This window comes from Oncorhynchus keta, chromosome 4, assembly GCF_023373465.1.
Source record: "Oncorhynchus keta strain PuntledgeMale-10-30-2019 chromosome 4, Oket_V2, whole genome shotgun sequence".
NCBI lineage: Eukaryota > Metazoa > Chordata > Actinopteri > Salmoniformes > Salmonidae > Oncorhynchus > Oncorhynchus keta.
Genome location: NC_068424.1, coordinates 25,654,794 through 25,668,893, shown reverse-complemented (window position 1 = coordinate 25,668,893; position 14,100 = coordinate 25,654,794). Strand labels below are relative to the sequence as shown.

The 14,100-nt window shown below is 42.3% G+C and overlaps 2 protein-coding genes across 2 annotated transcripts in view; both read left to right on the top strand.

The window, feature by feature from the left end:
• The window catches only part of si:dkey-225n22.4 (collagen alpha-1(XXI) chain), a 42,657-nt gene extending 40,492 nt beyond the window's left edge, over positions 1-2,165 (top strand). Inside the window, exons 30-31 of the mRNA XM_052518238.1 lie at positions 522-599; positions 962-2,165. Coding sequence (XP_052374198.1) covers positions 522-599; positions 962-1,152 — 269 coding nt within the window. The 3' untranslated portion in view covers positions 1,153-2,165. The remainder of the gene's footprint in view (positions 1-521; positions 600-961) is intronic.
• Positions 2,166-11,176: 9,011 nt separating this feature from the next.
• Positions 11,177-13,846, top strand: LOC118383280 (C-C chemokine receptor type 3-like). The gene is made up of 2 exons (XM_035769866.2): positions 11,177-11,341; positions 11,431-13,846. Exon 2 carries the CDS (start codon positions 11,454-11,456, stop codon positions 12,516-12,518), a length of 1,065 nt encoding a protein of 354 aa, XP_035625759.1. The 5' UTR covers positions 11,177-11,341; positions 11,431-11,453; the 3' UTR covers positions 12,519-13,846.
• Positions 13,847-14,100: the final 254 nt, after the last annotated feature.

Sequence of the window (14,100 nt, the reverse complement as noted above, 5' to 3'; positions counted from 1 at the left end):
TTACGAGGGTATGCTTGGCACCGTGAGTGAAGGTGTCTAGCCAGACACCTAGGTATTTGTAGTTGTCCACATATTCTAAGTTAGAACCGTCCAGAGCAGTGATGCTATTCGGGCGGGAGGGTGCGGGCAGTAATCGGTTGAAAAGCATGCATTTAGTTTTACTAGCATTTAAGAGCAGCCACGGAAGGAGTGTTGTATGGCATTGAAGATTGTTTGGAGGTTTGTTAACACAGTGCCCAAATGAAGAGACAGATGTATACAGAATGGTGTTGTCTGCGTAGAGGTGAATCAGGGAATCACCCGCAGCAAAACCGACATCGTTGATATATACAGAGAGAAGAGTCGGCCCGACAATTGAATTAAATACAATACACTACTGTAAATAAATTGCAGTTCAATGTATTTACAGCTTCATAGAAAGTGTTACCCACTTGAAGTAACAGTGGAGTATGTTATGTTAGCAGGTGAGCTAGAGTTATGTTGGTTCTATACACAGTATAACGATTAGAAATCATCTGTAGGTGACACTGGACCAAGAGGACTCAAAGGCACCAAAGGAGAGGGCCGTCCAGGGTCACCAGGCTCTACTGGACAGTCAGGTAAGCTAACACAATGGCGAATTAACCATTGGGTGCTAACGACATGCTAGCTTTTGATTAGCCGTACACCCAGGGATTAGCACCTAGGGATTCAGAGATTGAAGAGGCTAAAGTGGCTAGTTAGCGGTTAATCATGACTAATTTGCCCCTTCTATCAGCGATTGGAGTCTTCTAAAAAGGTATCCTCCAGAGAGCATAAAATGCTAGCTCGCTTGCTATACTGACACAAATGTTCTTCTAGAGCCTCATATCCCATCACTCCATATGAAACCATCACCATTGATTATTCCGAAACATGAAAACACACTGCTCGTTCTGTGGAGTCATATCCCCTTACAGTATTTCTTCTTAATGATGGGCAGGAGTTCAGGGGCCTCGCGGATCGGATGGCATCGGACGCCCGGGCACTCAGGGGATGCCTGGGAAGTCAGGAAGTCCCGGAATGCCAGGGAAACAAGGGTCATCAGGACTACCAGGAGTGTGTGACATGTCTTCTTGCTACCAGGCCTACAACCTCAGGAATGACCCCTACAGCAAAGGGCCCAACTTCTGAGAGGAAGGGGCCCCTAAAGGGGAGGACGGGCTTCAATGTGGGGGTCAAGATGCAACGTCATACAGTCCTTTAAGACAGTGATATCAAATATTTTCGGCAAAGGGGAGTGTTTAGCTGCAGGCTTTTGCTCCAGCCATACACTAACACACCTGAAAATGGAATAAAGGTCTGCACCCACACTGGCTCTTTGCAGATAAGATTGGACACCAATGCTTAAAAGCCATCTCCTCGTGGACACCCAGACATTTCACATATTTGTTCTAGCCCTGAACTGGCACACCTGATTCCGTTAGTAAAGGGCTTGGTGATAATTGACTAATTGAATCAGGTGTGCCAGTTTAGGGATACAACAAATATGTAAAAATACCTCTGGTCCCTGAGGAGAGGGTTGGGAAACCCTGTTTTAAGGCTTATGGGTGTCCACTTTGCTGTTCAGTAGAAATATTTGTCCCGATTAACTGAAACTAGGTCTACGTATATTGAGACATATTCTTGATTTCATATACTGTATGTTTGTAGGTTTCAGGATAAAGGATATAAAACATATGTTTTGGACTTTTAATGGTGATTGTCCAAAGAGAATCATCATAGTCCTTGGTACTGTAACACTACCTCCTTGCTGGACACAAGGCATTACATATAAGTACACCAGTGAAAAATGTTTTGTAAAACCAGGGTATGAAACATATTTAAAAAATGTTATACCTTAAGATGTTGTTGTCAAGCCCTCCATATGTAAATATTTTACAGCATGTCAAAATGTAAATATGTTGTGGGCTGAGGTAAACACACAGTAACTGCTAATTAGTACAATAACAGGCTACCTGGATTCAACCACAGAATGTGCTAATATAGTAAGTGCCTGGTGCATTTTTACAAGACAACATTGTGAGAATTTCAGCTTAAAATGTATCCCAACTACGAAAACTGTACTGTAGATAATATATTAATTCACCTTGTGCCTTTATAAACCCATACCATAAATGAAATTAAACCTCAGGAACTGCTTCAAATGTGTTTTGCATATCTTTGTTAAAACATGTTCTTTGTTTGATATAGCCAAATGATTCATACTGCATTGTCCATACTTCATGTACATTTTTTACATTTTACTTTAAATATCATACTATACTTTATTAAAATACTACAGTATACCTCCTGATGTAACTACAGGGGCTACATGATGTGTTATACCTCCTGATTTAACTACAGGAGCTACAATATGTGCTATACCTCCTTATTTAACAACAGGAGCTACATGATGTGCTATACCTCCTTATTTAACTACAGGGGCTACATGGTGTGCTATACCTCCTTATTTAACTACAGGAGCTACATGATGTGCTATACCTCCTTATTTAACTACAGGGGCTACATGGTGTGCTATACCTCCTTATTTAACTACAGGAGCTACATGATGTGCTATACCTCCTTATTTAACCACAGGGGCTACATGGTGTGCTATACCTCCTTATTTAACTACAGGAGCTACATGGTGTGCTATACCTCCTTATTTAACTACAGGGGCTACATGGTGTGCTATACCTCCTTATTTAACTACAGGAGCTACATGGTGTTCTATACCTCCTTATTTAACTACAGGGGCTACATGGTGTGCTATACCTCCTTATTTAACTACGGGGGCTACATGATGTGCTATACCTCCTTATTTAACTACAGGGGCTACATGGTGTGCTATACCTCCTTATTTAACTACAGGGGCTACATGATGTGCTATACCTCCTTATTTAACTACAGGGGCTACATGATGTGCTATACCTCCTTATTTAACTACGGGGGCTACATGGTGTGCTATACCTCCTTATTTAACTACGGGGGCTACATGATGTGCTATACCTCCTTATTTAACTACAGGGGCTACATGGTGTGCTATACCTCCTTATTTAACTACAGGGGCTACATGATGTGCTATACCTCCTTATTTAACTACAGGGGCTACATGGTGTTCTATACCTCCTTATTTAACTACAGGAGCTACATGGTGTGCTATACCTCCTTATTTAACTACAGGGGCTACATGATGTGCTATACCTCCTTATTTAACTACAGGAGCTACATGGTGTGCTATACCTCCTTATTTAACTACAGGGGCTACATGGTGTGCTATACCTCCTTATTTAACTATAGGGGCTACATGGTGTGCTATACCTCCTTATTTAACTACAGGGGCTACATGATGTGCTATACCTCCTTATTTAACTACGGGGGCTACATGATGTGCTATACCTCCTTATTTAACTACAGGGGCTACATGGTGTGCTATACCTCCTTATTTAACTACGGGGGCTACATGATGTGCTATACCTCCTTATTTAACTACAGGGGCTACATGGTGTGCTATACCTCCTTATTTAACTACGGGGGCTACATGATGTGCTATACCTCCTTATTTAACAACAGGGGCTACATGATGTGCTATACCTCCTTATTTAACTACGGGGGCTACATGATGTGCTATACCTCCTTATTTAACTACAGGAGCTACATGGTGTTCTATACCTCCTTATTTAACTACAGGGGCTACATGATGTGCTATACCTCCTTATTTAACTACAGGGGCTACATGACATGACGTGCCATGGGAGATGACAGACGCTAACATGTGTATGAATGGTTAAGCTGTTTTTGTGTTGTTTTTTCACATTTATAATATTGTAATATATTTTCAGATGCTTTTATGTATTTTATGATATCCAAGTTTCCATCTTTTACATCAACTGTTATGTGGTTATATGGTTGGACTGTACTGTATATGGGTGATTCTGTATGATTGGTGCAAAAAAACATCTAAGTATCCAAACTTAGGACATGTATTTACTTCATGATATGTTCTCATACAATCCAAGGCAATAACAAACATACAGTTACATTTAATATAGTACAACGTCATTGTTTATACAGCTAATCATATTCAGAGGTGGCTGGCTCAAATCTTGACACCTAAACTTCATGTTTGAAAATAAAGCAAATCATGATTTTTGTCATTTTTTAAACACTTATTTCAATAGAACATCTTGAGTTGTTATATTACTACATTCAAAGATACTGATTTAATTAGTAGTTTTGTTTATTTTTAAACGTCTTTAAAAAAAGAAATGCTTTTGATGTCACTACTGAAACACTCACAATAAAAGACGAGAATGAATTTGTCTTAAGCCAGGGTTACCCAAACTTGGTCCTGGGGCCCCCCCTGGGTGCACTTTTTTTTAACCCTAGCACTACGCATCTTATTCAAATAATCAAAGCCTGATGGTGAGTTGGTTATTTGAATCAGCTGTGTAGTGCTGGAGCAAAACAACGAAAAACTAAACCCCAGGATTGAGTTTGGGAAACACCGCCTTAAGCCACAACCCTACAAATATAACCAATGTTGTCTGCAAACATTTTGAAGAAAATGAGTTAGCAAGTTGGTAAATCTTCATGTATTTTTTACAAGGTGTCACGACCGAAATATCAATAAATATGTGAAGCAAGGTTTTTTTTTTTTTTTACTATTTTCTACATGGTAGAATAATATGGAACACATAAGGAATCATGTAGTAACCAAAAAAGTGTCAAACAAATCAAATTATATTTTAGATTATTCAAAGTAGCAACCCTTTGCCTTGGTATGCAATCTGGTTTCTGCTCAGGTTATGGATGTGTCACTGCAACCTAAAAGGTCCTCAATGATTTCACCATTGCCCTTGATTCTAAGCAATGTTGTGCTGCTATTTTTATTGACTTGGCCAAAGTTTTTGATATTTTGATACGGTAGACCATTCCATTCTTGTGGGCTAAGGAGTGTTGGTGTCTCTGAGGTGTATAAAGTCAGTGTATAAAGTCAGAATATTTGCTGTCTCAGCAACTGCCTGTCACCAAGGGTGTACCCCAAGGCTCGATCCTAGGATCCACACTCTTCTCAATTGACATCAACAACATAGCTCAGGCAGTAGGAAGCTCTCATCAATTTATATGCAGATAATACAGTCTTATACTTAATTGGCTCCTCCCCGGATTTTGTTTCTTAGTGTCCAACAAGCTTTCTCTGCCCTTAACCTTGTTTTGAACACCTCCAAAACATAGGTCATCTAGACTTGGTTCCCTCTATCGTAATCGCTCCTCTTTCACCCCAGCTGCCGAAGTTTGCCGACATAAAGGCCACAGACAAATTCCTTTGTCCTGTTACTATGGAGAACCAGCCTCAGAACATTAAACATGAAATAAATGGACTTTGGAACAATGGTTTCCGTCAGCCACAATGGTGGTCATGACGATAGATGGAATATGAAAATGTATGTCATTTTTGTTTTGTTATTAAAGGTTAATAGATGACGTTATTACGAAAACATTGTAATGTGAAGAGTTTTCCTAGTATATGTTTGATGTTTATATATTGTACGTTGTATGAAAATATCCAAATCAAAGAGAATGTTTTGGGGAAGATGAAAAGTTAAGTTAGTTGACTAAAATTGGATTTGAATCTATAATTATCTAGACCTTGCCTCATTAACTTGGTACGTCCAGAGAATTGCCCTAAAGGCGGTTACGCCCACTTCTGACCCAAGGGTATAAAACGTGTGAGTATAGAATTTACAGGAGGACTACGTGACCCCAGCTGCAGCAAGGTCTAAAAAGTAAACGAACCCAGAACGCAACGCAAGTTTTAGGACAAAGAAATCCTTTTCTACCCAAGCTACGGATGAGTAGCTGTGTCTAAGCGAGTGAATTCAAGTCGAACCACCTAGCCTCCATCTCCCATCGAATCGTGGTACCTAAAGGGTTTCATTCCTATGCTGTGAGCTCTGAGCTACAGAGGTGTCTGTCCTCAGAAGACACCTTCCAGAGCAAAGGGTGAGGGAACAGACTCCTCAGCCAAACGGACACTGACATCGGGAGGACGAGCAGGGACTCATAAGATCGGCAGTTTGGGGCAAGGTTAGGGTTAGAATAGCATAGCTGACAAATTCAACCAAATTTATATTTCTCTTGTGTACTTTCTTTTTTTTCTCTCTCTTTTGAAATCCCCATTGCGGGTAACACAATGTGTTGGCCCATTATACTAAGTTCTAATCAATAGCCTATAATGTGTTTTGTCTATGTGTATCTTTTATCATCATTTTAGGTTTTTAGTAAATAAATATTAAACTAAGATTGGTGTGGTACGAATTCATTGCCGTGCAGATTCACGGACTATATGACGTTCAGAACGAGATTGGTAGAGGCAACTGGTTAATTAGCGGCTGTTGTAAAATCGATATTCTGATATTCTTTGAGTTAATTTGGGAAATAGAAACTCAATAAAAACTAGTTTTCCCAAGGTGCCCCAGGTTAATGTGTTAATAATTGCTTGATTCAGTTAATCACACAATTAGAAACTTGTAATCATTCGATGAGCAACAGGCATCACATTAACTAATACAACGTCACGACATAAGGAATTCAGGTAAATACAGTTGTGGACAAAATATATTGCCACACTTGCACTTTTCTTAAATAATTCCAAATTTCTTCTAAAATAAGTTGAAATAGAAAACCTTTGGTCTCCACACTATGTTATTGGATTTTCAACATTGCAGAACGAGTTTAATCTAGAAAATAAAGACAAATGACATGGACATAATTTTGGCACCCCAGAGCTCGTACTTGGTTGCACAGCCTTTGGCCAAGATAACTTCTGACAAATGCTTTATGTAGCATTAATGAGCTTGCTGCACCTTTTTTACTGGCAATTTGGCCCACTCTTCAGCAGCAAATCCTTTGAGGGATGGATGTGATTCAGATCTGGACTCTTCTTTGGCCACTCCAGAACAGTCCAGCGTTTCTTCTTGCACTATTTCTGGGTGCTTTTGGATTTGTGTTTGGGGTTATTTTCCTGCTGGAAGACCCACAACCTTCAATGGAGACCAGTGGAGGCTGCTGAGGGTCGAACGGCTCATAATAATGGCCGGAACGGAGCAAATGGAATGTCGTCAAACACCTGGAAACCATGTGTTTGATGTATTTGATACCATTCCACTGATACCGTTCCGGTCATTACCAATCAATAAATCAATCAAATGTATTTATAAAGCCCTTCTTACATCATCTGATGTCACAAAGTGCTGTACAGAAACCCAGCCTAAAACCCCAAACAGCAAGCAATGCAGGTGTAGAAGCACGGTGGCTAGGAAATACTCCCTAGAAAGGCCAGAACCTAGGAAGAAGCCTAGAGAGGAACCAGGCTATGAGGGGTGGCCAGTCCTCTTCTGGCTGTGCCGGGTGGAGATTATAACAGAACATGGCCAAGATGTTCAAATGTTCATAGATGACCAGCAGGGTCAAATAATAATAATCACAGTGGTTCAAGGGTGCAACAGGTCAGCACCTCAGGTGTAAATGTCAGTTGGCTTTTCATAGCCGATCATTCAGAGTATCTCTACCGCTCCTGCTGTCTCTAGAGAGTTGAAAACAGCAGGTCTGGGACAGGTAGCACGTCCGGTGAACAGGTCAGGATTCCATGCCGCTGGCAGAACAGTTGAAACTGGATCAGCAGCATGGCCAGGTGGACTGAGGACAGCAAGGAGTCATCAGGCCAGGTAGTCAGGAGGCATGGTCCTAGGGCTCAGGTCCTCCGAGAGAAAGAAAGAGAGAACAAAAGAGAGAATTAGAGAGAGTATACATAAATTCACACAGGACACCGGATAAGACAGGAGAAATACTCCAGATATAACAGACTGACCCTAGCCCCCCCGACACAAACTACTGCAGCATAAATACTGGAGGCTGAGACAGGAGGGGTCGGGAGACACTGTGGCCTCGTCCGGCGATACCACCGGACAGGGACAAACTGGCAGGATATAACCCCACCCACTTTGCCAAAGCACAGCCCCCACACCACTAGAGGGATATCTTCAACCACCAACTTACCATCCTGAGACAAGGCCGAGTATAGCCCACAAAGATCTCCGCCACGGCACAACCCAAGACGGGGCGCCAACCCCGACAAGAAGATCACGTCAGTGACTCAACCCACTCAAGTGACGCACCCCTCCTAGGGACGGCATGGAAGAGCACCAGTAAGACAGTGACTCAGCCCCTGTAATAGGGTTAGAGGCAGAGAATCCCAGTGGAGAGAGGGGAACCGGCCAGGCAGAGACAGCAAGGGTGGTTCGTTGCTCCAGTGCCTTTCCGTTCACCTTCACACTCCTGGGCCAGACTACACTCAATCATAGGACCTACTGAAGAGATGAGTCTTCAATAAAGACTTAAAGGTCGGGTCCGAGTCTGCGTCTCTCACATGGATAGGCAGACCATTCCATAAAAATTGAGCTCTAGAGGAGAAGGCCCTGCCTCCAGCTGTTTGCTTAGAAATTCTAGGGACAGTAAGGAGGCCTGCGTCTTGTGACCGTAGCGTACGCGTAGGTATGTATGGCAGGACAAAATCGGAAAGATAGGTAGGAGCAAGCCCATGTAATGCTTTGTAGGTTAGCAGTAAAACCTTGAAATCAGCCACAAATATCACCAGACTATGGAGACCGATACTGTGTGTGTGTGTGTGTGTGTGTGTGTGTGTGTGTGTGTGTGTGTGTGTGTGTGTGTGTGTGTGTGTGTGTGTGTGTGTGACCATCTGCTAACCTGCTTTATTACATGCCAGTTTCCTGTCAGTTCTCTGTACTCTCATAACCAAAAGTACACTACATGACCAAAAGTATGTTGACACCTGCTCATCGAACATCTCATTCCAAAATTCAGGGGCATTAATATGGAGTTGGTCCCCCCTTTGCTGCTATAACAGCCTCCACTCTTCTTGTTAGGTTAGATAACTCGTTGGTTATTACTGCATTGTCGGAACTAGAAGCACAAGCATTTCGCTACACTCGCATTAACATCTGCTAACCATGTATATGTGACAAATAAATTTGATTTGATTTGGGAAGGCTTTCCACTAGATGTTGGAACATTGCTGCAGGGATTTGCTTCCATTCAGCCACAAAAGCATTAGTGAGGTTGGGCACTGATGTTGGGCGATTAGGCCTGGTTCACAGTCGGCATTCCAATTCATCTCAAAGTTGTTCGATGGGGTTGAGGTCAGGGCTCTGCGCAGGCCAGTCAAGTTCTTCCACACCGATCTCGACAAACCATTTCTGTATGGACCTCACTTTGTGCACAGGGGAATTAGGGCCTTCCGCAAACTGTTGCCACAAAGTTGGAAGCACAGAATTGTTTAGAATGTCATTGTAAGCTGTAGTGTTAACATTTCCCTTCACCGGAACTAAGGGGCCTAGCCCGAACCATGAAAACAGCCCTGGCCCATTATTCCTCTTCCACTAAACTTTACAGTTGTCACTATGCGTTTTGACAGGTTCTCCTGGCATCCGCCAAACACAGATTCGTCCGTCGGACTGCCACATGGTGAAGCGTGATTCATCATTCCAGAGAACGTGTTTTCACTGCTCCAGAGTCCAATGGCGGCCAGCTTTACCCCACTCCAGCCAACGCTTGGCATTGCATATGGTGATCTTAGGCTTGTGTGCGGCTGCTCGGCCATGGAAACTAATTTCATGTAGCTCCCGACGAACAGTTATTGTGCTGACGTTGCTTCCTAAGGAAGTTTAGAACTCGGAAGTCAGTATTGCAACCGTAGACAGATGATTTTTACACACTAGGCGCTTCAGCACTCAGTGGTCCCGTTCTTGAGCTTGTGATGCCTACCACTTTGCGGCTGAGCCGTTGTTGCTCCTAGACGTTTCCACTTCACAATAACAGCACTTACAGTTTACCGGGGCAGCTCTAGCAGGGCCGAAAGTTGATGAACTGACTTGTTGGAAAGGTGGCATCCTATGACGGTGCCACGTTGAAAGTCACTGAGCTCTTCAGTAAAGCCGTTCTACAACCAATGTTTGTACACGTCAGTAACGGGTTTGTCTGCAAGAGCCGAATCCAATCATTTTAAGGGGTGTCCATATGGTTTTGTATATGTAGTGTATTTTGTGTTATTTTTTAGCTCCTAGATTTCACTCTAGCAGGTTCTCCCTAATTAAGGTGCCACCAACCTCCTTTGATGGAGACACCGTTTTTGGACACTAGGTTGAACATTGACTTCAAAACACCTTGATAATCTGCTGATTTAATTTAAATATGATTTTTTTTTCTTCCTCCCCATGATTGTTCATGATTTCATGATGTGTTCCACAAGTACCAGGCAGTACCAGGTGTTCTTTTCACTGAATGATTAGTTTGGTCGTCGGTAATGCTGTGGGGTTGCTTTGCTGTCTCTGGTACTGGGGGCCTTGAACGTGTGCAAGACAACATGAAATCAGCAGATTGTCAAGTTTTTTTGGGATGTAATGTTCAACCCAATGTCCAAAAATTGGGTCTCTGTTGAAGGTTGTTGGTCTTCCAGCAGGACAACAACCCCATACACATGTCAAAAGCACCCTGGAATGGTTCAAGAAGAAGCACTGGACTGTTCTAGAGTGGCCAGAGAAGAGTCCAGATCTGAATTACATCCATAAACTATGGCAAGAACTGAAAACAGCAGTTGGTAGAGGGCACCCCTCAAACGTTGAAGAATTAGAGCAGTTTGCTGCTGAAAAGTGGGCCAAATTACTATCTACAAATGTGCAGCAAGCTCATTGATGGCTAAAATAAGCATTTGTAGGGAGTTATCTTGGCCAAAGGTTGGCAATAATTTTGTCCATGCCATTTGCCTTTATTGTCTTAATATAAATTGTAAGCTTAAGTTTACAAAAATAAAGTTGGTTCTGCAATGTTAAGAATTCATTAACGAGGTGTGGATAGCAAATGTTTTCTTCAATTTCAACTGATTTAAGAAGAAATAGAGAATTGTTTTAGTAAAGTGGAAGGGTGTATATATATTTGTAGGGTATATATTTATATCCACCTGGCATATGTTGGAAGGCGTGTGCTGAAAGTAGGATACATGGGACACACACAATGATTTTTTCCCCAACCCCCAATATGCGCCACTTCTGTAGAATAGAAAGATAATATCTAAAGGCGAGATGACAAAGGTCTGATTCAGAGGGTGTTATGCATCACACCCGGCTGACACACATGCATACACACACACACACACTTAACTCCCCTGTGTATTTCCTAACCTAGGCTGAGTCTTACTTGAAGACAAAGAAACTTTTACATTTACTTGCTGCAAGCAAGCAAACAAGTCAGCCAAAAGTTTTGGGTAAGTCAGCTAAAATGGATATTTTCCTCTCTCAATTACTGCTGATTTAAATACGTTGTTTACTGTAAGAGCTGGCAATGTTTTGACAGGTTTTGAGTAAACACACCAAGCAATGGAAATGGACATGAACTCCTCGTTTGGGGAGACAACAGCGGGCTACGTGGACTACAGCTCAGAGACGGACGCTCCGCTCTGCAACAGAGAAACGAACCACAACTTTGGGGTCAAACTCTCCACCTTCTACCTGCTGATTTTCACACTGAGTGTGGTGGGAAACAGCTTGGTCCTCTATATCATCTGCAAGTTCGAGAAACTCAACACGGTGGGGAACATCTTCCTCCTCAACCTGGTGGTGTCGGACCTGGTCTTCATGTCCAGTCTGCCCTTCTGGGCCGTATACCACCACAAGTCCAGCTGGATCTTCGGCCGGGTCTGGTGTAAGATTGTGGGCAGCGCCTACTTCCTGGGTTTTTACAGCTCGATCCTGTTCCTCACCCTCATGACCTTTGACCGGTACCTGGCAGTGGTCTACGCCGTGCCGTCCACCAGGCTACGTCGGAGGAGCTACGCCCTCGCCTCATCCGCCGCTGTGTGGGGCATCAGCCTCCTGGCGTGCATCAAGCCGTTTCTACTCTACGACCAGGCCGAGCATTACTACCAGGGGTTGGTGTGTGAGGAGGTTGGTACCCCAGAATCGATTGTCTCTGAGGAATTGGAGCTGTCGGGGCCATACCTCCAGTTAGGTTTGTTTTTCCTATTTCCTCTCATTGTTGTTTTTTACTGCTACGTTAGGATTGCCGTGACGGTCATCTCCTCCAGGATGACCAACAAGTACAGGACGGTGAGACTCATATTTGTCATAGTACTTCTGTTCTTTGCATGCTGGACTCCTTATAATGTGGTGGTGATGCTTCAAGCAGCTGAAGTCGACTGTGTGAAACTCCGTAAGCTTGACTATGCGCTGCATGTTACTCGTATGGTCACATATCTGTACTTCTGTATCAATCCTGCCTTCTACACCTTTGTGGGGAGAAAATTCCAGAACCACTTCCGGATTCTGCTGCAGAAACATATGCCGTGTTTAAAGAACCATGTCTCAATCAATGGTAGCCGGACACTGTCACATATTAGAAACCCTCAAGTGGGCATAACTAGTCAGACAGATGTTCTGGTATGATATAGGAGCCCTGTGGCACAGGAATGCACATTAATTCATGTCTAGGAGTCTCATATTAGTTAATGAACCTTGAAAAATGTATGTTGCTATTCACCACTGTGCCTCTGCCTCTGCATTGCTTGCTCTTTGGGGTTTTAGGCTGGGTTTCTGTAAAGCACTTTGTGACAACTGCTGATGTAAAAAGGGCTTCATAAAATACATTTGGTTGATTGATTGAAAATAAATGTGTTTATATAATGTTAATTGTAGATGTGAGTTACCCCCTTACTGTGTAAAGTATTTGAATGCTTCGGTTGGTAGAAAGGCACTCTATAAATCCAATCCATCATTAATGCTCCATTATTGTACAATTTCAATAAAATGTTATCAAGAACTTGGAGACAAGTTGTGACAGGACAAGTTAAGACATGACTTAATGTGTCATAACAATGTGCAAGTCATTCTTTTCTATATTTACTCTCAGTCAAATTTGTACATTTTGCCTCTGGCTAACATTATCTGGCAATGCAAAACGTTGCTGTTTGGAAAATAAACATTACTCCTGACTCAATATGCAGGCTGAGTAGCTAACTTCCTTCTTCCATTCACACCTACATGTTTGAAAAATGGAGCGAGCATACCATGTTTCACTAATTATGTAGTAACATATACCAGTTAACAAACACTTTCCTCCAAAGCAACATAGTCATGCATGCATACATTTTTGACATATAGGTTGTCCCGGGAACCAAACTCACCATCTTAGCATTGCAAGCGTGTGCTCTACCAACTGAGCTAGAGAGGACCTCTACACTGTTGGTTTAATTTATCTGATGCTACAGTTAGTTTCAACCTTTTGGGGAGATTGTGCAACAAATTAGGACAGAATAGAAAGATAATATCGAAAGGCGAGATGACAAAAGGTCTGATTCAGAGGGTGTTATGCATCACACCCGGCTGACACACACGCACACACACCTACCTCCCCTGTGTATTTCCTAACCTTGGCCTGAGTCTTACTTGAAGACAAAGAAACTTTTACATTTACTTGCTGCAAGCAAGCAAACAAGTCAGCCAAAAGTTTTGGGTAAGTCAGCTAAAATTTATATTTTCCTCTCTCAATTTCTGCTGATTTAAATAAGTTGTTTACTGTAAGAGCTGGCAATGTTTTGACAGGTTTTGAGTAAACACACCAAGCAATGGAAATGGACATGAACTCGTCGTTTGGGGAGACAACAGCGGGCTACCCGGACTACAGCTCAGAGACGGACTCCATGAATGCCAAAGCAACATACATTATGTAGAGTACAGTATGATGTTGGTTATGTGTTGACTCCCTGTCACTTTTTAACCCCCAAAATAATTGTCCCTTGGATAAATAAAGTGTATTGACTTGAATTGAATAGTTTGTTTCAAATTGTATGTCCTCCATTGTGATTGCTTTAGAATTCTATGGTACTGTAGAATTATTTAAAGAGATATTATTATTTTCTAAGGGAATGTTGTGTAATTCTGATTATCTAGCTAGCAATTTCTACAGTAGTTAACTACTGTGCTCTCCTCTGATTGGTCAGATGTTGGTTAATCATTGGGAGAGAACAGG